We start from the raw sequence: 19,955 nt of genomic DNA, 5'->3' as shown, positions 1-19,955 counted from the left end.
TTTTGTGCAAAATGATGTGGTTGAAAGCCCAATAATTATAATTAGCAGGTGGACCCTAGGTTCAGATAATGTTCTCAATAACTTCTGCAAATTGGTTTCAGTTTTAAGAGATGACAAGGAGTTTATATTCATTGATTACAGGCTAGTTCAGTTTCAGTAAACCTCGTTTTTTATTTTCAGGTACCTTATTTTAAAGAACTAATATAATAAATTCTGCAAGTTTTTATTCATGTAAAGACAACTTTCTAATTTTCTCTTTCTATTTGTTATGTATTACCTGTAACTGTCCATATATTAGCATTGTCTGCTGTGACGAGTTGTACAAAGACTGGAAGCAGCTGAACTGTCTCCTGTCTTTGCGCTGCGCATGCGCCCCTGTTGAAATTCAGTAAAGCGCGCGTGCGGCGGTTCAATCTCAACATGCTCGGAGAGATTCAACAGGTAAACATTTGAATTGGGGTTTGGCCTCTCACACATGGCTTGCGGGCTAAGCTTTTGTTTAACGTAAGCAGTTGTTTGCTATTGTTTCTGAAATGGACGGTGGTCAATATACGCGTGAAGCTAATAAGCATAATAAAATGAAAGCAATGCTACCTTTAACTAGCTACAGTCATAGTTTGTGTGTTTTTTTAATTTGGTCAAACCCAGGTGTTGCGGCTGATCATGTGTTTGAAAAAACAAAAGCATGGTTTAAAGACTACAGGAGGGCTTTTGGTGCTGATGTGGACGGACACAGAAGCTTTGAACTGCAGCGGTAAAACTCATCTCTTCATCCTAATATCAACCTGTGAAGACATATACAGTTTATACCCTTTATTTAAAGATCGTAATTATGTTCATACGAATCAGTAAGTGATTTAATGGGCACATTCAGGCAAGAAAGGGGAACAAGGTTTACTTTTATTTATGTCTGCCTGTACCTGATAACTGTAGAAAAAAACAAGGTTTAAAGGAAACCTCAGCTCAGAAGTTAGTGCCATGCCCTGTTAATACCTCACTTTGTATTTAAAATAACATTGAAGTTACTGATTCCAGCTGCTGTATGGAAATCCTTTCTGGAAAAGGTTAAACAAATTGTCATAACCATCTTCACACTTGATGTAAACTTCAGTTGCAGCTGCTGGTCCCTGGTGTGCAGGGATTCACATGAAAGACCTCCAACATGGTATGTAGTAATTAAATTACCTCACATACAACATGAGCTTTTGTTTTTGCGCTGTATAAAATGTTTTATTCTGCATTAGTCCTCCCAGATTTGGAGAAGAGCGTGTTTCACTGTGAATGGACATATCTTCAGCCTGACCCTGAGGAGCTGTGTACCTTTACTGAACTGTATGGTTCCCTCAGATTACTCCTTTCTATTCAGGTGCAAACAACAATCACCCTTCACCTGCATATTGGCCTGAATAATAATACCAATATTAAAGTCAAAGTCAAAGTCAAGGAAGGAAGAGAGGGGAGAGAGTTAAGCTTCCTGACAGCTTGGTGGAAGAAGCTGTTTCCCAGTCTGGTGGAGCCGGCCCGCAGGCTGCGGTACCGTCTCCCCCAATGGCAGGAGGCTGTGTGAGGGGTGGGTGGGGTCACGCACAATGCTGGTTGCTTTGCGGGTGTGGCCACATCCTTTTTAAAACGTTATATGCACAACGGGGTTGGAAATTATTGAAATGGGTCAACCTACCCGCCACGGTGGCAGGTAAATAAAAGTAGGCCTCTCTCCTCCTTTTTAAAACGCATGTACTTTTAAAACACAATGGATTGCCTCTCAGTTGATCCGTAGAGGACATGGCTGCATTGGAAACTCTACCAGCCTAATAATAAACAAAAATAACAAACATAAACGTCTTTTTTTTTTTTTTAGGTTCATGAGCGAGAGAATCAAAGAGAATGTCAGTATTTTCTGTTATAGTCAAATACTGTTATCCTTGATTTTATATTATACGTCATTACAAAATAAAGTGGCGGGTAAAACAACTGTGACTGGTAGATTTTTTTTAATCCACCAGTCACTGGCAGGTTGGCAAAAAGTTAATTTCCAACCCTGATGCACCCATTAAATATCACTTAATGGTATTTTGAAAAATTTGCTATTTTTAAAATTGTCTTTGTGGGATAACTTTACTGATTTTCTTTAGGGAACCAAAAGGAAAAACTTCAATCATACAGTAGTTAAATAGAACCTATTACTTATTCTAATCACATAAAGCATTAGTTTAGAGATTACATTTAAATTGTGTGTGAATGTGATTATGTTGTTGACATATTGTCTCTGTTTGTATATGTTGCTGTCCTCAGATTAAAGATACAAGTCTTTTCAGTCCAGAGTGGTGTGCTCACACAGAGGCCTTCCTACACACATTCAGTTTGGCTAATGCAGGGGTAGGATCTCTTCCCCTGTGATATGTGCTGAAAGGTTGCATCAGCAATATTCTTCCAAAGCAGGTTGCAAACATTTGACTGTCTTTGACTGTTTTTTTTTTTCACAGATCAAAATCCACCTCAAATTGAAACTCAGTCAGCAGACTGTTCAGCGCGAGTTCAGGTAGGACTATGCAGGCAGAGGCTCATGTTTCTTTTTCTCAGATGAGTCGAGCAAGTCTCCCCTCTTTTAAGTGACCTCATGATACAGTGGATTTATTGTAACTTGTGTTGTGCAGTCATTGGTTTACTTTTGTATCACACAAAATGTATCTGTTTGTTTTATATAGTTACTTCAGCTTTTACAAGAAAAAAACATCCTGCACACAAAGAATGCAAAGCGCTCAGGTTTCAATAGTCCCTGGCTATGCATTGCATCATTAGTAACAATATTACAGCAGTTGTTGTTTTTCTTGGTTTGCTTTTTTTTTTAAGAGCTAACATAATGTTTGGATTCGTGCAGAGGGAAAGTTAAGAAGAGAGTTGCCAGGGGTAACCAACCATCTCCGGTCTTGGACGTCACTTGTCGTACACAGTCAGTAATGCTGTCTTTGATATTATTTATTATTTATTAATTAATTAATTAATTAATTAATTAATTAATTATTATTTAATCTGTACATTCTTTTGTGGATCAAGGTTGTCTTACTCATGAAGTTATTCTCATCAAAGGCCTCCAGTGTGTGTGAAAAAAGGATGCTGGTGTCTGGGAGGTCACCCTGTCTGTGGAGGCCAGATACCCCTCAGTATCCACCCTGATGCCATGGATCAGGGCCTGTTTGGGGAACTCAGCATCCAGCCTGTCACTCTCCTGAGCCCCTGTGTGCTTCAGTACCCACATCTGACAACACAACTCACACAAATCAAAATATCCTTTGTTGATTTATGTGGAAAGAATTCCGAGTTGCAGCCAGACAGGAGTTTCTGTTTAAGGGGCTTCTGCTTTTTGTAGACGTGGTTCAGCTCACATCCTGAGCCTGTGACGTGGTCTCCAGCTGAATGTGAAAGCAGTGATGAGAGGTCAACACCTCAAGTCCATGGTCATGGGACACAGCTGGAAAACAGTGGATTACTCCCTGGGGCTGAGCTCATCCTCCAAGTGACAGAGTCCAGTTATCCTCTGGTCTTGATGACCGTTGAAAGTAAGGCCTGGCCATGCGGAGCCAGGACTTGGTCTACCAATTAACCGATGTGTTTATAGTTGTTTTAATTTTGGACTGTCTCTCCTTGAGGATGTTCATAGTTTTGCACTTTTTGAGTTAGGGTTAAAAAAAAAGAGAGAACTACAGAGAAGTTCTTAGCTGTTTGTGAATGTTTGATAGTCAGATTCATAAAGTCGTAGAAATGTTCAGAGAATCTGACATCAGTTGGGTGGGTGGAGGAGTGACGTTTGCTGGCAGCTTCAGATGGAGCGTGAGATAAGCAGGCAGATTTGTGTCAGGTCAGCAGTAAAGTAGATGTTATACTGGACTGTCATGGTGACAGAAAATAACTGGCCAATATTCAAATCCCCACCACGGGTCATAAACTTTTGAGAAGTGACGGCGTGTGAGAGTAAGAAAGGTAAGAAGCTAAACTGCCGCTCTTTTGTGTTGACTTAGTCGTGCTGCTACAGGCTTCTTAAATGTGTGCTTCTTCCTTGACTTTATATGTGTCCACGTTTTGGTATACAGCCCCAGTAATGTCCCTGTCACAGGCCCCTCCATCTTCTTCCAGAACCTTCCTGCACATCTGGACTGTCAGGAACTGGGCATGCGCAGCCTTCACTGCTCCTCCTTCAAAGGTAGACAACAACCACGCACACTGATTACAGGGAATAATTAAGATCCTCTGCTAAGGGATCTATAAAGTTCATATTTCTTAGCTGATCTTGAAGTTGGTCTGAAGTCAAGGACTGTTAATCCTGCCTCAAGAAGAGACACCCTGAAACACTTAGATTCTTCGATATGAGGTCGAATGGAAAAATCCTAATTCAAAACACCGGTGTTTATTTATTGGGGTATGTATACACATCCCTATCCTGAAGCTTCTCATAAAACTTTAGAAGCCCATTATCAGAATCAGAGGAATATGCACACACAGGAATAAAAGCAAACAGCACGATGGACCCAGAAAGAAAATAGTCACAAAAACCTTAGCGGGACAGCACTCGGAGAACTCGGAGAACCCGGACTCCAACTCTGCAGATCTGGTTTCCGTTAATAAAAAGACATCTCCTTTTAATTATATCCATGTGCAAAGAATCTGCACCAGTGGTTCATCAAGATTGCAAACATTTAGACCGTGTTTAAAAAGTTGTGTTGCAACCATCTCACAGCGGTGAGGTTTGTGGTGTGGGAAAATGTTTATATTGCGTTTGAGTCTTACATTGAATGGTCCTGTTTCTATCATGCTTAAATAATAAGTGTTCCTGTTTAGCTTAAACCATCATTTTGAACCTTGTGTGTTCTGGTGCCACCACATAATCAAACCGTGAATGTATTTCTAGTTTCCACAAGAAAAACAAAAACAGGTTGAAAACATTTTGCTGCTTTGTTAAAATAATGAGATTTTTTTGTGGCGTTTACAAAAGACAATTCTTCTACTTTAATGTTTTTCCCCAAATTACTCGTACAAACCCACAGTATGTTCTTTCAAATATAAGACATAAAATGTTTACAACAAACGAAAATATTTTAATGACTGTCAAAGTACTTGCAGTAGGATTCAGTTTTAAATCTAATTATCTAATTTAATCTGAAATTAAGCTGAATCTTCCCACACTAGTCCCACCCTGCTGATATAACACAACACTGTGCTGTACAGTCAGTTCATCATCAAGTCAAGACTATGCTGATATCGCAGAAACGTCTCTTGCATCAGCGTTGTTCTGCTTGTAGACTACACAATGAATCACAACCAGCAGCTTCATACTGTAAATGACAACCAGCTTATTCATCCGCAGTACACAAAAAAAGCCACAAGCCCCATGACACAGCCTCTGTCATAACATCCACATTACTGACAATCAGTCAACTCGACTTAACTTGTAGTACCTTTTCATTCATAAAAACATGCAGTCCAAAGTGCTTCACAAAAGAACAGACAGGAAATAACAGAAATTGATAGCAACAGAAAACAAAAAAACAAGATGGAAGGTACAAAGATTACAGTTAAATAGAAATTAATACATGAATGAATAAATAAAATTTAAAACAATAAAGTAAAAAAATATATATTAGTGATGAATCAAATAATTTAGACATGGTAAAAAAGTTGAACAAGACAAAAAAAAATAGCAGAGATAAAACAAAGATAAAGACGAGACCAGGTCAGAAAGGTCGGTCACATTAGTCTGACGAGCCGATGTTGTTGATGCAGCAGAAGGAAAAGACTGTAAACATCATTTCAAACGTTGGACTTGAGTAAGATCAAGTTGTATTGATAGAATTATAAAATCTAACTTTATGGTTACCTCTTGCCTCACCCAAAGGTGTGTTCCTCCATTTCCACAATGTTACGTAAACATTGTGATTTTGTAACCCACCACCGTATCCCCGAGCCTTCAACCTGTGTAGACCTGCAGTGTTATTGTTGAAGTGGAAAGAATCACCAACAATAGTGCTCCCTTTTTGTTTCCCTCTCATTTCTTTAATATCTTCAAAAAAACGTTTGAACATCCTCTGCAGATCTTGTGCACAGCGGCGGCTTCGTGTACACAGTAGAACAAGAGAACTCTGAAGATGCAGAAGTAGAATCCAATCCTTCCCCAGTGCAGCAGAGCCTCCTGCTTTTCCTCTTCCTGCAGCACAGTGACCCCTTCACCTGCCAGCTCTCTGATATCATGGGTGAGAGATAGCTATCGATGGCTGTAATCAAAAACACTTACAATAAAGTTGATATTTATTTTGTCTTTTGATTGACGTGTAATCCACATGCAGGCACAGAGGCACTGATAGAGCACCACCTGGAGGATATTCTGAACAACAACAGGCAGGCGGTAACAACAGCCCTTCAGACTGAGCTGAAAAACACACTAAGAGCCCAAAACCTCAGACAAAAAGCAAGTCCAAGAAACACAGTCAACCATCACAGATATTATCATTCTTTAGTCCTGTATGTTTTATGTTTTCATTATTTGGTTTTATAGAAATGTGTGACCTGAGTTTTCTGTCATCTATTTAAAGCATAGTTAATCAACTTAAGTTTTGATTATCATTTTATTGCAGATGTCCTTTTGCCAAATAAAGATGTTGAACATTAGGTTACAACTTCTCAAATCTGAGGATGACCTTGCATTTCTCCTCATTTTTACCTCTGGAAATAGCGGAAAAAAACATGAAGGATTGGTCCAATTAGTTTGGCCAAACCCAATATTTGATCTTCCCTCTGCGGGATGTGATAACTCTTTTTTTTTTTTTCTCAATTCATTGTTCGTTTGAAGAAAAAGAAGAAGTATGAATGTGATATTTTGACCTGATAGTGTGTGTTCTGTGTGGCATGTCAGGAACGCAAGAAGCTTGGTTCTGCTGCTGAAGTGATTCTCAGTTCGTCCCTCAGTATTGTGAGCTGCAGCAGTAACATGTACTTCAGAAATGCCTGTTTGAACTGCATGAAGGTGAGGGATGAAAGGATTTTCTAACTGGTTAAAAGAGAAGAGGAAAAGGTTTACTGTTTAATAAGAGGTCTTTCAGAGTTCATACTTTTACAGACACCATTGGCAAAATGATATATTTTGAGCTACAATCAAAAATATATATGGTGACAGTGTGACCAAAGTGAGATTTGCATCCATATAACGTATATGTTTGTCAGGTGTGTGACACTCATGACCTGTCAGCCTCCCTCCGTGAATCACTCAGGAGGGTGACATCATGGAAATTTGTCTCTAAGGGTGGGTGCTACTCAGACCGGGTGAGATGGATGTTTGTTGTTCTCAGAAACTGTTCTGTTACTATAGCAGCACTTTAGTTGTTTAACAAATCTCACTTTTATCTTTTATTTAAAGGGACACGATTACTTTGAACAGATAGAAGAAGAAGAACAACAACAACAACTGGAGAGTGATGAGCCAAAAAGAACAGAAATATAAAATCTGTCTGTGTGTCTTGAAGGAGATTAGTTCTGAGAAGGCTGCGAAAGCATTTCACAATTTTTATAAAAATGATTGTTTTTGTGTTACAGCAGATGTGATGAATTCTGAACTAGATAACGTTACTAAAGAGAACTTAATTAATGATCTGAGATAACCCTGTGTTCATATTGTTTCCCCATGTGCCTCCTGAAATAAACAAGTGGTTAATAACAGCACGCAGACATAAGTATGATCAAATATTCTTCAGTCATCACAAAGTCTGATTTTATTATTGAGCGTAGGGTTACAGTATATGGTTCATGCTATTTGTGGTTGTGAAACAAGTCTAGCTTGGTAAACAGGACTGGTTAAAAATGAAAATATTCAAACATGCCTCAGGGTTAACGCAACATTAACATTCCCATGATCAATGCTAGGTGGCATTAAAAGCTTTTATTTTATGTTTGCATTATACAGTAAGGGTCTGAGGATTTGATTCGTTTGGGTTCCTGAGTAGTGGGGCAAAAAAATAACTTCAATCACAAATAGGCATGCTAATTCAGTTGAGTAGAGCAGTAAGAAAATCAGTCAGTGAATCTGGGAAAAGATGCAAAAATACTTGGAAACAAGTAACACGGGTAGACACTGATACAACAGAACAGAAACGAGTGGGTTAGGGAACGAGGCTTGGCAGGAACAGCAATGAAGAGGGAGAGGATCTCAGGGTAGGAAATCTTTGGCTAAATCAGACTCTTTGCAAAATTGGAAATCCCCTAGCTGGTAGATTGTGCTTGAATGTAAGTATGAGGGGGGAAAGGAGGGAACTGGCACCAGTTTTAAAAGGAACTAAGAGAAAGTTCACAACAGAAAATTTGCTTGGCAACACATCAAAGGAAATATCCAAACGTCTTATTAAATTCTGCTCACTTTTATACTCATGTTTTTGTTATTCTTTAGCCTGCTCTTACTTGTATTTTAAACTTGTGTTTTCTTGATTTTGTATTCAATGTTATGTTTTAATTGACTCTGTAGCACGTTGAGATTAGTTTGAAATGTTTTAAAAGTATAAGTTAAAGTTTTATTATTATTATTATCAAATTCTTAAAGGGTATAGAATTCATTGAAAGCATTTAGTTTTCACTCATAATTTTTTATATATATATATTATAAACAACAAAAAGGAAACAGGTAGAATAATAATAATTATAAACTTTATAATTATTATTATTATTCCGCTTCATGCTCCAGTCCGGTAGGTGGCGGTAAAGCACCTTGTAGCTGGCCCGCCTTTCAAATCAAAGGACGAAGGACTTCCGCTTTACATTTTCCGGATGTGACGTGAAATCCGGCCGCCAACACTGACAGCACTTTTTCGCGGTAAAATGAAACGAATACCTTCTGTTTGTATCGAGTTCTTAAAATCTACCGTCTAACGTGTAGTTTACCTGTAACATTTTGTGTTGACACCGTTTTGTGAGACATTTAGATTGACAGTGATGTTGTGAAGTAGGACAAAGCCGACATTAGTTACCAACCTTTCACCAAAACATAACTCTTCATATCATAGAAAGTAAATACGAGAGAACAATGGCTCTAGTGACAGGAGAAAGTCTACAATCAGAGCTGGAAATGTTCGACATACCCTGCAAAGATGATTCCGTCCTCGACAAGAGTAAGTAGATAAAAGTCTGCTCATTTCATCTAAAGCTGGTTAAAGTGTTTTTGTAGCTACAAGCACACAAGTGATAATCCTAATATCGGTTTATAGGCCTTTACAAAGTTTATTTTCCATAATTTCAGGTTAACTATTGAATGCGATTTATCTCGTTTTGTCTTTCTGTTTGTCTAGCTCATTTCGTGTCTTTTAATATACTTGCATGAACCACCTCAGTAACTGTAGGAGAGCAGAATAATAACATTGATGTTAACTAATGTGCATCAGTCTATGGAAAGATTAACCACAATTATGAAGTGTAAAAATGTGTTGTATTACAGAAGTTGTTGTCATACCTAAATGGTGTACACACATCTGGAATTATCGTAAAAAAAATTAAAAAAAATAAAAACATTTTGTTGTTGAACATTTTACAAGTAGAGGTCAGGACAAATGTGTCACAGACAATGCCTTGCTCAAGGGCATCTGGGCTGAGCTCATGGAAGTGAACTGGCACCTCTCCAGCGATCAGTCTCTGAATTTCTTTGATTTAAGTTGGCTCACCTCAAAGTGATAGATGTTTTTTGGAAAATGCTTGAGAATCTGCACAACGAAAAGTACAGAAATTGGAGGTGTGTCACTTCATGAGGCCTCGGTGTACTGGGTTTGCAGCCGCACTCTTGTGAGACTTATTTGAATCGGTTCTCTTTCGTCTCTTAAGTGGTGGAGCAGTGTATCTGTAACAGGATGCAGGCAGATGAGATAGTCCTGGAGTGGGTGGCCTACAGCACCACAAAGAACGGACTGAAGCTCACCGCGGACACCCTGGAGCAATTTGAACACGAGGTAAGGAGAGAGTACGGTACTGCCTGTAATGTGCGTGTTTTCCAAATTATTTGTAACATTCTAAAAAGTTGAATTCAAAAAATGTTCCTGCATCAGAAGCAGGTTATATCAAATGCAGGTAACGGTGCAGTTTTTCATTTACAGTGTGTTCATCTTGATTGCAGGTTTTAAACAAGAAGAATAAGAGCAAACAAAGCTTCAGAAAAGAAGAAACCCACAACAGAACCAGGGACATCCACTCACTGCATGACTTGTATCCTTCATAATGATCTCTCGCACTCGTCTTGTTGTCGGTGTCCGATAATGCCTCAGTGTTACAGTCCCCTGACCGTGTGTGTTCAGAATTAAAGCTGAAGAAGAGGAGGAGAATCTACTGGACGCCTACTCTACTCCAGCTAAGGTAAGCTTGACTTCAGACAGTGTTTCTATGCAGATATACACATTGAAAGTGAACGAACTGAAGGCTGGGTCTGTAGTGACCAGGTGTGATTGTGTGTGTGTGTGTGTGTTTTTAGGGCTCTCAGAAGCGGGCACTGACCACTCCTGAACACCCGCAATCAAAAAGAACAGCAGCTCTGATGGCCAGCCCGGGCCTGCTGCTATCTCCTTCCAGCTTTTCCCCAAGGTGCTCACAAGCTGAAAGCCACAACAGGAGCTCTCCCTGGTTTTCATATTGGTTCAGTGTTAATGAACAACATCATTCAGAAACTGTTGAAGAGTCTTATAATTACTTTTACATATACACTAAGTGATCAACATCTGCTAATGTGATGAGTTTCATTTATTTGTAGTAATCTAGGAGTCCACTTTAATTTATTGTAAAATGTGTTACCAGTACATGAAGTGAAGGTGTTGCATTATAAGCAAGCTCTGAAATCTTCAAACAACCATGTTTTGAAACACTTGCCTGGAGTATTTGTTGAGAGGAATTTTGTTTTCACTCTGCCCTTCTTCCGCTCTCCTTTTTTTTAAAGTGCAACACCCTCACAGAAGTACAGCCAGCGAGGAGCCAAAGGGGAGGTGGTTGCTACATTCGGGGCCGTGCAGGGAACTCGCTGGGTCGGCAAGAGGGCTTTGGGTGCGGATGTCCAGCTGGAGCTGCTAGAAGGGCCAGAAGACTCGCTCCGCTGCAGCTACAAATACATGTTCCAGAGGCTGCGTGATGTTCGAAATGGTAAAAAAAAAAAAATCTATTCATACATTTAACTACATTTGAAAAAGATCTGATATTTTACATTTGCAGCTGTTTTGCATATGTTGTAGAAGATCAGAAAATCTCTTCTGTGGACGCTTAAATAGATCAACCTATCACACCTCTTTTGTTATTACCCTGAATTATAAAGTAACCTGGCCGGCCTGAAGGAACTGATGGAAATACATCCAAGTAATTTAAAACCTCATCGTACAAACATAACTCTTTGAATTTTAAGATGATTGCGTTGTTTTTCCACAGTTTTGACCGAGAAGATAGAGGAGCTCGGCGAAGGCCTCAGGTCGCACTTCAATATTGAAGAGTTTTCCCCCGTCTCTCTGCCGGCCCAGGTACCTTTTACTTATTATAATTACACTTGTAATATCAATTGAGCAGTGTTTTAATTCTAACTAGAAGCTGAGAGTAACAAACATCTTCTTACATAAGCCAACAGATCAGCCTTCAGTTTTAGCTGGTCAGAGCTAAGGTTTTTTTGTTTTGGGGCTTTTTAATGCCTTTATTGCAGAGATAGGACAGTGGATAGAGTCAGAAATCCGAGCGGGAAAGGAGCAACAGGTCGGATCTGAAACCGGGCTGTCTGCCTGGAGGAGGGCGCCCTGGGCTCAGGATTTTTTTAACTTGTGAAATAATCTCTTAAATATATTTGAGTGTGGATGCAGGAAAATGTTAGCTGAGTGGTTGTTGAATAGTCCCGTCAGTCCCTACACGTTTAACATGCTTAAGTTAAAGCGGGGAAGAAATATGGCTTCACATCTTTTAGTTTAGATAACCTCAACTACATCATGTGACTAATCAGTCTGCTGTGTTTAAATCTATTCTCCTGCAGGACAGCATTACTGTGTTGGGACAGGTTTGCTGTGACAGTAACGGAAAACTAAACGCACAGTCCGTACTGTTGGAGGCAGGACCAGAGCAAGGTGGTCAGCAAGTACCCGTGGACCTATCAGAGCTTAAAGAGTACTCCCTGTTTCCTGGTCAGGTGAGCAGAAGGAAGCTTGTGTTATCTCTGAGGATTAAACCACCGTGTGTCTACATTAAAGGTCTTTGTAACCATGTCAGTATATCAAATGCTCTTGTGAAAATAAGATCCGACTTTGCAGCACTATGTGTTGATGGTGTGTTGTGACAGCTGCATTAGCGCGGTGGTCTCTCCTTTTCCTGTGCACTGAGTTGTGTGCAGCAGGTTACAAGGCCACCAAGAGTAACAGAGCATGCCAAGGACCTGGGCTGGAGTCTCACCCAGCGTCTGACCGAGAACTCTGACAACCGTTCAACACTTTCCAGAGTATGAAACAATCTTTCAGGGAGTCTTTCTCTCATAATCGTGTTATTGTCATCCATGCTCACTTCCTCAGGTGGTGGTGATGGAGGGCATGAACACGACAGGAAGGAAAATTATGGCTTCTAAACTGTCTGAGGTCAGCAACAACAACAACAACAACAACAACAACAACGTGTTTTTAAGTGCTTCCAAACAAAGATGATCTTCTTACAAAGCAGCATTTATTTTGGCATTGCTTTAAAATTCCAATGAAGTGTTAGAATATGTCACCCCCTAGAACGGAGGCCTGTTTGTTCATCATCTTGTCTTTTAACAGGGAATTCCTCTTCCGTTCTACACCTCTGATGTGAAGATGGAGACCGATGAGGGTATGGTTTATTTGTTAGTTTCCTGGCGTTCCTTTATGGAATGATGACGATGATATAAATTGCACACTGACTCATCAGCATCTCATTTTGTGGCAGAGCCTGTGAATGTTCTGGTAGCATGCGGCCCGTACACGCCCTCTGACAGCCTGATGTTTGACCCTCTGCTGGACCTCATTAATGTCATAGTCAGGGATCGTCCTGACGTCTGCCTGCTGGTAAAGTGAAGTATTTATTCATTAAGCTGCTTCCATTAAAGACAGACTAACTGCTCATAACTTGTTCTGTCACAGTTTACTAGCTCACAGAAACACTGTTAACAAATGACTGTGGTTTAAATATATATACTGCTTTTTCTAATCGACCCTTCTTCCCCTGCAGCTCGGCCCCTTTGTGGATTCCAAACATGAACAAATTGAGGTTGGAGACACATTCACATTTTCTTTATCCCAGAGTAGCCACTGCTCCTAGATCTGTTACTTAAAATCTAGTTTGAACCTCCCCTCTTGAGTCCATGCATGGTGATGTGAACTTCTTTTGTTTCAATACCATAACTCGCTGATTCCTGCGCCGCATTTTTGACCGTCACTTTCTCAACCTGTTTCTTAATTAGAAAGCCCAGGTGACCGAGACGTTTGAGGCCATTTTTTCCAGATGCATTGAAAGCATTGTGGATGGGACAAAAAGGTTTGTCTCACATCTCCTGTCACTGTGGTTTCACTATTAAAGCTCCCGAGCCTCTCCAAAGAGCAGCGTGTTACCTTTTGATGCATCCAAGAAAAAAAAGAAACCTTTACCATCATGAAGCTTTATATTTGTTTGTTTTTCCCAGTGTTGGCAGTCGCCTGGTGTTGGTGCCATCCCAGAGAGACATCCACCATCATTTCATCTACCCACAGCCCCCCTTCACCCTGCCGAACCTCAGCAAGGACCAGGCCCAGGTAAGACACACAAAGACCAAGACAGTCACTGTAAAAGTCTAGTTGTTTATCCAAATCAAAAGACATCATACTAGAGTCTGATGCAAAACAAACTTTTTGTGACTTGAGTTGATAAATTAAATCACAATCAGAAATACTAATCCCAGGGGGATTTTTTTTTCTTTGTAAAGAAGATGAGCGATGTCTCTCTCTCTGTTTGTTTGGTGAATGAACATGTCACACATATTGTTATCTTACAGTTTTTCTGTTTGCTCTCTGTAGCGTGTCACCCTGGTCCCTGACCCCTGCACACTGCTGATCGACGGCGTGACCTTTGGCTTGACATCCACAGATATCCTGTTCCACATGGGTGCTGAGGAGATCAGCTGGTGAGAAGAACTGTTTGCAGAAATCAAATTTTTTTTTAGTTACCATACGCCTTCTTTCAGCACATTTATTTGGGTTTGAATTGTTTTGATGAACTTAATTTTTGTTCCATTATTGGCATTACATATTCCCTGTCTTCCACTCTTGTTTTCTTCTGTCTTTGAAGCTTGGAATTATGTCAAATTTCACAAGCAGCTGTTGCATATTTTAAATATTCAGTTTAAAAAATGTTGAATTTAGCTCATTTTGTTGCAGTGGCACTGGATCGGACAGATTTTCACGCATACTGAAACACATGCTCACCCAGAGGAGGTAGGAGCTTTAAAAGAGTTCACATCTTCTTTATATCTGAGCATTAAGTAACAAAAATAACTCCTATGCATGTGTTTTCACTTTAGTTACTACCCGCTGTACCCCCCTGTGGAGGAGGTGAACATGGATTACGAGAAGTTTCAGAGCTTTGGTCAGATGCCGTTAACCCCTGACGTTCTCATCATACCTTCTGAGCTGCGCTACTTTGTGAAGGTAAAGACCTTTTTTTTTTTTTTTTTTGCCTTTTATCTGACAAGACTTTCTTTCTGGGGGTGGATTACAGCTCCTATATAGGTTTTGTTTTATAAAAGTTAATACAAGAAGTAAATGAGGTAATGAAAAATAAGTCTTCACTTGTTTACTGTTGTAAAGATTTACATCAACATTAGAAATACATTTTACTTGATGTAAAAGAATTAAAATATATCACTTCTTTCTCTTTCTTCTTCCTTTAATGTTTACATTCAATGGGATTTTAAAAAAACTCATCTCCTCATGTGCTCAGGACGTGGTCGGCTGCGTGTGTGTGAATCCTGGACGGCTGACTAAGGGCCAGGTGGGCGGGACTTACGGCAGACTGCTCATTCAGCGCAGTGCTGCATCAGACGACGGGACGAGAGTGAGCCCGTGTTTGGCTGCTCAGGTGGTTAAAATCTAAAGGACATAAAGACTTCAATTCTCAATGTCAGCAAAAACAGGCTGACCAGGACTTGTTTGCGTACAGCTTTGACCGCAGTGCGCTAATGGAAGGCAAACAAACCATCCTCTAGTTGGTTTAATGTTGTGACAGACTTCTTGACAGTGTCCTGTTCTGGTGTCAGAGTGTCACTCGCGCAGATAAAACGGAAATAATAAACTCTTTTCACTAAATTATTCTCACATTTTGTACTATGTCCTTTGTTACCTGCTACATCAGGTTTCATCTCCATCGCAGATTTCCTTCTTATATGTGTGTGTGGGAATTTAGATCTGGGGAAAAATTCATAAATAACACCCATGTCATGCTGTTATTGTTGTGGAGTTATTCTCTGTAAAAAAAAAAAAAAAAAAAGTTTCAGATGGAAAATGTGTAACATTTAAATATACACTACAAATTTTTTTGTCCTTTTATTCTCAGTGTGTAAAACGTCAGCCGAACACATTTAGTCGTAGAAGTGGTCGAACTCGTCTGAGTCACTTTGATGATCCGTCTTTGGTGATTTGCACTGCTCCACATGAAAGATCTCCACCTCGTCACTGTCTCCTGTGGCAGAAGATGAAATGGATTAGAATTAACATCTTTAAAATCATTTCTTCTATATTCAAAACACCTAGTGATCGTGATGACTGCACGGTACCTTTGGGTTTCTCAGCAGCGCTCTTCTCCATTGCTCTGAAAAGAAAATAGTTAAAAGGCAACATCAGGTGTATTTCAGGCGGAAGTTTTTATAATCGGAGGAAGAAAAAAAAAAGGAACTCACTGTTTTTTATTTGATTGCTCTTGAGGCGCGAGTAGATGCTCGATATCCTCATCGCTGAAACTATTTGAGTCTTCGTCAGACGATTGCGTTTTGCCCCCCTCATCATCCTCGTCTTCATCTTCGACTGCCTCAGGAATCACAAAGATCTTTTTTTTCGCTCTGAAAATCAAGATAACATCGAATCCAGGCGCCCTCATTAGCTGAAGAGATCATTTATCGTCTGAACATCTTACCTGTTGTCTTGAGGTGCGACGATACTGTCCTCTGAATCTCCTTCCTCTGGTTCTCCTGCCCTGTCACTTCTTTGATCTTCTTCCTCCTCACTTCCTCTTTCTTCGTCGGACTCCCCGTCCTCGTCCATTTTGCCCTCGCCTCTTTCACTCTCATCCACGTCACCTTCACCTTGAGAAGATGCAGAACCCTGTGTCCTGTGCCCGTCGTCTCCGTTCTTCAACCCGGCCTCTTCCTCAGAATCCTGCTCCTCCATCTCGTCCTCTGCTCCTGTCTCATCGTCTTCCTCAGTTGTATTCTTTATATTAGAAGCCTCATCTTCCTCATCCTCATCCCTCTCCTCTTGCTCTTCATCCGTCTTACCGTTCTCTTTTTCAACATCATCTACCCCATCTCCTGGATCTTTCTCCTGCTCCTCCTCCAGCTCTACATTTTCTCCCGCACTGCTGTGTTCAGAGCTTTCACTCTCCTCCTTCTCTGCTCCTTTTAAACTTGCCTTTTCAGTCTTTACACTTACAGATTCCTCCTCCCTCTGGGATCCAGACTCAGGAATATCTGCTTTTTCACCCCTAGATTCCTCATCATGACTCTCCACCTCTTCACCTCTAGATTGACTCTCTTCTTTAGGGCTCCCCGAATCACCTCTCTTTCTCCCGCTGCTCCCTTCTTTCACCACCTCCTCAGGCCCTGGTGATCCAACAGCAAGTTCCCGACTTCTCCCGGTCTTTCTGCTGCTGTGTTTCTCAGCTGAGGCGTCACTTTCGGAGCTTTGAGGTGCTGTGGCTGCGGCATAGATGATTGCATTGGAACTCAAAGATGCACTGGAAGAGGAATGGAGAGAAAAAGATAAAGTAGCATGTTGGGGGAGGAAGAGGGAGGGGGGGGGGGGTTCATAGAGGAGTGGGAGGTATTTGTCCAGCCTTCCTGATGTGTCGTTGGCCTAACTTTGACAGAACACCAGTGAACTGAGGTGCCCTCTTGATAACCAAAGCGATGTCCTGGCTCTTGCTGCCCATTATCTACACCGCTGGGTTGTGGGTGCCATTAGCGCCATGTGGGACGTTAGATAAGGTAACTGATAGATCAGCATAGGGTAACTGAGAGGAGGGGTTTCCTCGCTGCACACTTAGCCTTTTCATTAGGGCACAAGTATCTTCTGTTTTATTCCAAAAACTTGTATTCTAAATCACAGTAGCTGTGGAGCATAGTGTATCTCAAGGTGTGTGTGTGTGTGTGAGTAAAAATCAATCAATCAACTTTTATTTGTATAGCGTCAACTCATAACAAGTGTTATCTCGAGACACTTTACAAGAAGCAGGTAAAAGACCTTACTCTTTGTCTGTTAACATTACAAAAGAGCAGGTAAAAAGACCTTACTTATTGTTATGTTACAAAGATCCGGCCTATCCATCATGAGCACTTTAGCAAAGCAGCAAAAGTTACAGTGGTAAGAAAAAACTGCCTTATTAAAAGGCAGAAATCTTCGGCCGCATCCCCGGCTCATGACGAAACAGTCTTCACAGGCCTAGACTGCGCCGGGCTTGGAAAGGGATAGGGGGAGAGATGGGATAAGATGCAGGAAGAGGGATAGAGAGCAAGGGGGTGGGGGGAGGTAGTTCTGGCAGGCCACCAACCCACGATCCGGTGGGGAGGGGGTAGTGGTGGGGTGGGGGTTGTTCTGGCAAGCCGTCAACCGACGATCTTGAGGAGCCTAGGAGAGCTCAAGAGCTCCCAGGAAAGTAGGTGGTTAGTGACTGAGATTTATAAAAAGAGAATTGTCTGGAACACAGAGAACAACTTTACTGTAAGAAGTGCCTGGGAATTAAATGGAACTTCAGAAAACACATGACTGACCACTGACAGAGGCTTCTAAGGGATATAGGTCAGTAAATTGGGAGCAACATTTGTAATTGTTTCCCTGGGCTTTTCTCTGGCTGGCTGAATATGTAATGGGGTAGACAAGCAGGGACAGAGGGAACACGCTTGACAGGTAATTTCCAATTTTTTGAGGATGAGGGGTTAGTGAATTGGTTTTTAACAAACATAAAGTTATGCATCCAGAATATTTACTTACTCCCGAGATCCGGGTGCTTCTCTTCCCGAGGAGGAACTTTGCGATCTTCCTTCCCTCTTCTTCTTTCTCCTGTTCTCTCTGCTCACCCGATCAGACTCCCCGCTGCTTTCACTGCTCTCTGCATGGCTGCTAGACAGACGGACTTTAGGCACAGCATGAACAAAGACACTAAAGTGATTCAAGAGACAATAGAAAGTACACATTCACGGTATAGAATTTCGCTTGCAATCACACTCACGTTCAGCTCATCAAATGTTCCTACGCTCACCTGGTTTGACATCCAGCTCCTGGGATAAATGACTCCCCCTGCTTCCACCACCTCCTCCCCTTTGTGAGCTTGATGATCTGCTCGTGTCAGCATTCTCCTCCGCATGCGGTGCCTCCCCCCTCTCGGTAGGGAGCTCCTCTGTGTGGCGCTGATCCAACAGGGCCTCAGAGTGTGAGGGGAGTCCAGCTGCACCCGCAGTCAAGGACCAGGGATAGTCTGGCTGCAGGGACCCCCAGCCCGGGGAATAATGACCCGATGTGGAGGCAAGGTGTGGGAGAGGGAATGGGTGGAAGTGTGGGTAGATGGGTGGGGTGTGAGGGGAATGCTGAGGTTGATATGGTGCTCTGATGGGAAACCTAGCCGCCTGGTATTGAGGGTGAGTCAGCCATGAAGATGGCATGAAGGGGAGGTGAGGGGGGCCATCTTGGTTGAAGCCCAAGTTGTTGTTGTGACTTTGAGGTGGCGCAATGTTTTGTGTCTTTGCATAAAGGCCTGCAATCAAAGATCTATGTAAGTTCAAGTTTCTGAATGACAAAAACATTTTCGATATTTTGATACCTTTTGACATTTTGTGTTTTAAAACGATCTGTTATTGGTTAATAGAATCAAGCTTAAAAAAACTAAAGGTCAGTCATATATTTAACCTAAGCAGAAGCTACCGTGAGAAAAAGAGAGAGTACTGTCTTAAGTGCACAAATACCAGAAGGTTGCCAAATTCTTTGTGAAGAAATTCCCAATGATTGGTTGTCTCGCACGTATAGGCTGTTTTGTTGTTGTGGTATGAAAAGCTATTGATATTGTTTGATTTTTACTAGTATCATATCAAAGTTTATAAATATGGTTTAATGACAACGCTAGTGTGTGATTCTTATATAGAAACTCTGAGGAAAAACTCTCTTCTTCAATAATCAAAAACTGTTCTAAATACTGAACGTCAAAGTGTTGAACTCACAATTTCAAATTCAGGAATATTTTTTTATTAACTTGAGTTTGAATTTTTTTTAAAGTCCGTGAGGAAGGAGGACAAACCTTGTGAAGGTTGATCAGATGAGGACTTTGTCGTTGCTTCTGTGTTCTTCAGACATGATCTCAAATACTCCTCCATCTTCTGTTCATGAAAAACAATCTCATTACGTATAGAGTCATGCAGTCGACAGGAACCCCTCGTACTGTACATGTAAAGTGAGTAGTCCTTGTCTCGTAACTTTCTGACAAACAGGAACGATGTAAATCTGATACACATTGACAGTGTGAGACAGAAACAGCTGATATTCTATAACAATGAATTCTCTACCTTCTTCTGAGCCACTTGTGTTTGTTTCTTGAGTTGCTGCTGCCAGCGGGGAGAGTTCTCCTTCAGGTACCGTTCATACTCCGTCTACAGGGAGTAAAAGGTCAAAAGATGGGTCAGTGTCGTATAGGCAGGACTGAAGTACAGTTCGTTGTAAACAACATAGTGGTTTGCTTTCCTAAGA

The 19,955-nt window shown here is 41.0% G+C and overlaps 3 protein-coding genes across 3 annotated transcripts; 2 read left to right on the top strand and 1 right to left on the bottom strand.

Moving 5' to 3' along the window:
- Nucleotides 1-1,114: 1,114 nt before the first annotated feature.
- On the top strand, nucleotides 1,115-8,440 carry zgc:195212 (DUF4554 domain-containing protein). The gene is made up of 12 exons (XM_061049124.1): nucleotides 1,115-1,165; nucleotides 1,245-1,366; nucleotides 2,293-2,376; nucleotides 2,484-2,539; nucleotides 2,879-2,950; nucleotides 3,088-3,283; nucleotides 4,075-4,198; nucleotides 6,084-6,242; nucleotides 6,336-6,535; nucleotides 6,878-7,012; nucleotides 7,210-7,308; nucleotides 7,403-8,440. Exons 1-12 carry the CDS (start codon nucleotides 1,147-1,149, stop codon nucleotides 7,484-7,486), a joined length of 1,350 nt encoding a protein of 449 aa, XP_060905107.1. The 5' UTR covers nucleotides 1,115-1,146; the 3' UTR covers nucleotides 7,487-8,440.
- A 361-nt stretch (nucleotides 8,441-8,801) lies between these two features.
- pola2 (polymerase (DNA directed), alpha 2) lies at nucleotides 8,802-15,207 on the top strand. Its single transcript, XM_061047965.1, has 18 exons — nucleotides 8,802-9,140; nucleotides 9,844-9,968; nucleotides 10,133-10,221; nucleotides 10,311-10,368; nucleotides 10,484-10,593; nucleotides 10,943-11,142; nucleotides 11,422-11,510; nucleotides 12,008-12,160; nucleotides 12,537-12,599; nucleotides 12,780-12,831; nucleotides 12,928-13,046; nucleotides 13,210-13,248; nucleotides 13,442-13,515; nucleotides 13,661-13,769; nucleotides 14,031-14,137; nucleotides 14,391-14,447; nucleotides 14,534-14,660; nucleotides 14,953-15,207. The coding sequence occupies exons 1-18, from the start codon at nucleotides 9,056-9,058 to the stop codon at nucleotides 15,103-15,105; spliced, it is 1,809 nt and encodes a 602-aa protein (XP_060903948.1). The 5' UTR covers nucleotides 8,802-9,055; the 3' UTR covers nucleotides 15,106-15,207.
- A 55-nt stretch (nucleotides 15,208-15,262) lies between these two features.
- Nucleotides 15,263-19,336, bottom strand: LOC132981857 (cilia- and flagella-associated protein 251-like). The gene is made up of 6 exons (XM_061047964.1): nucleotides 18,481-19,336; nucleotides 18,213-18,354; nucleotides 16,141-16,959; nucleotides 15,908-16,066; nucleotides 15,785-15,819; nucleotides 15,263-15,690 (listed from the first exon to the last, which is right to left on the bottom strand). Exons 1-6 carry the CDS (start codon nucleotides 19,046-19,048, stop codon nucleotides 15,590-15,592), a joined length of 1,824 nt encoding a protein of 607 aa, XP_060903947.1. The 5' UTR covers nucleotides 19,049-19,336; the 3' UTR covers nucleotides 15,263-15,589.
- Nucleotides 19,337-19,955: the final 619 nt, after the last annotated feature.

The sequence above is a fragment of the Labrus mixtus genome, chromosome 10 (assembly GCF_963584025.1).
Source record: "Labrus mixtus chromosome 10, fLabMix1.1, whole genome shotgun sequence".
NCBI classification, from domain to species: Eukaryota; Metazoa; Chordata; class Actinopteri; order Labriformes; family Labridae; genus Labrus; species Labrus mixtus.
Note: the sequence above shows the minus strand (reverse complement) of the source record. Positions and strands in the feature narration are given on the sequence as shown.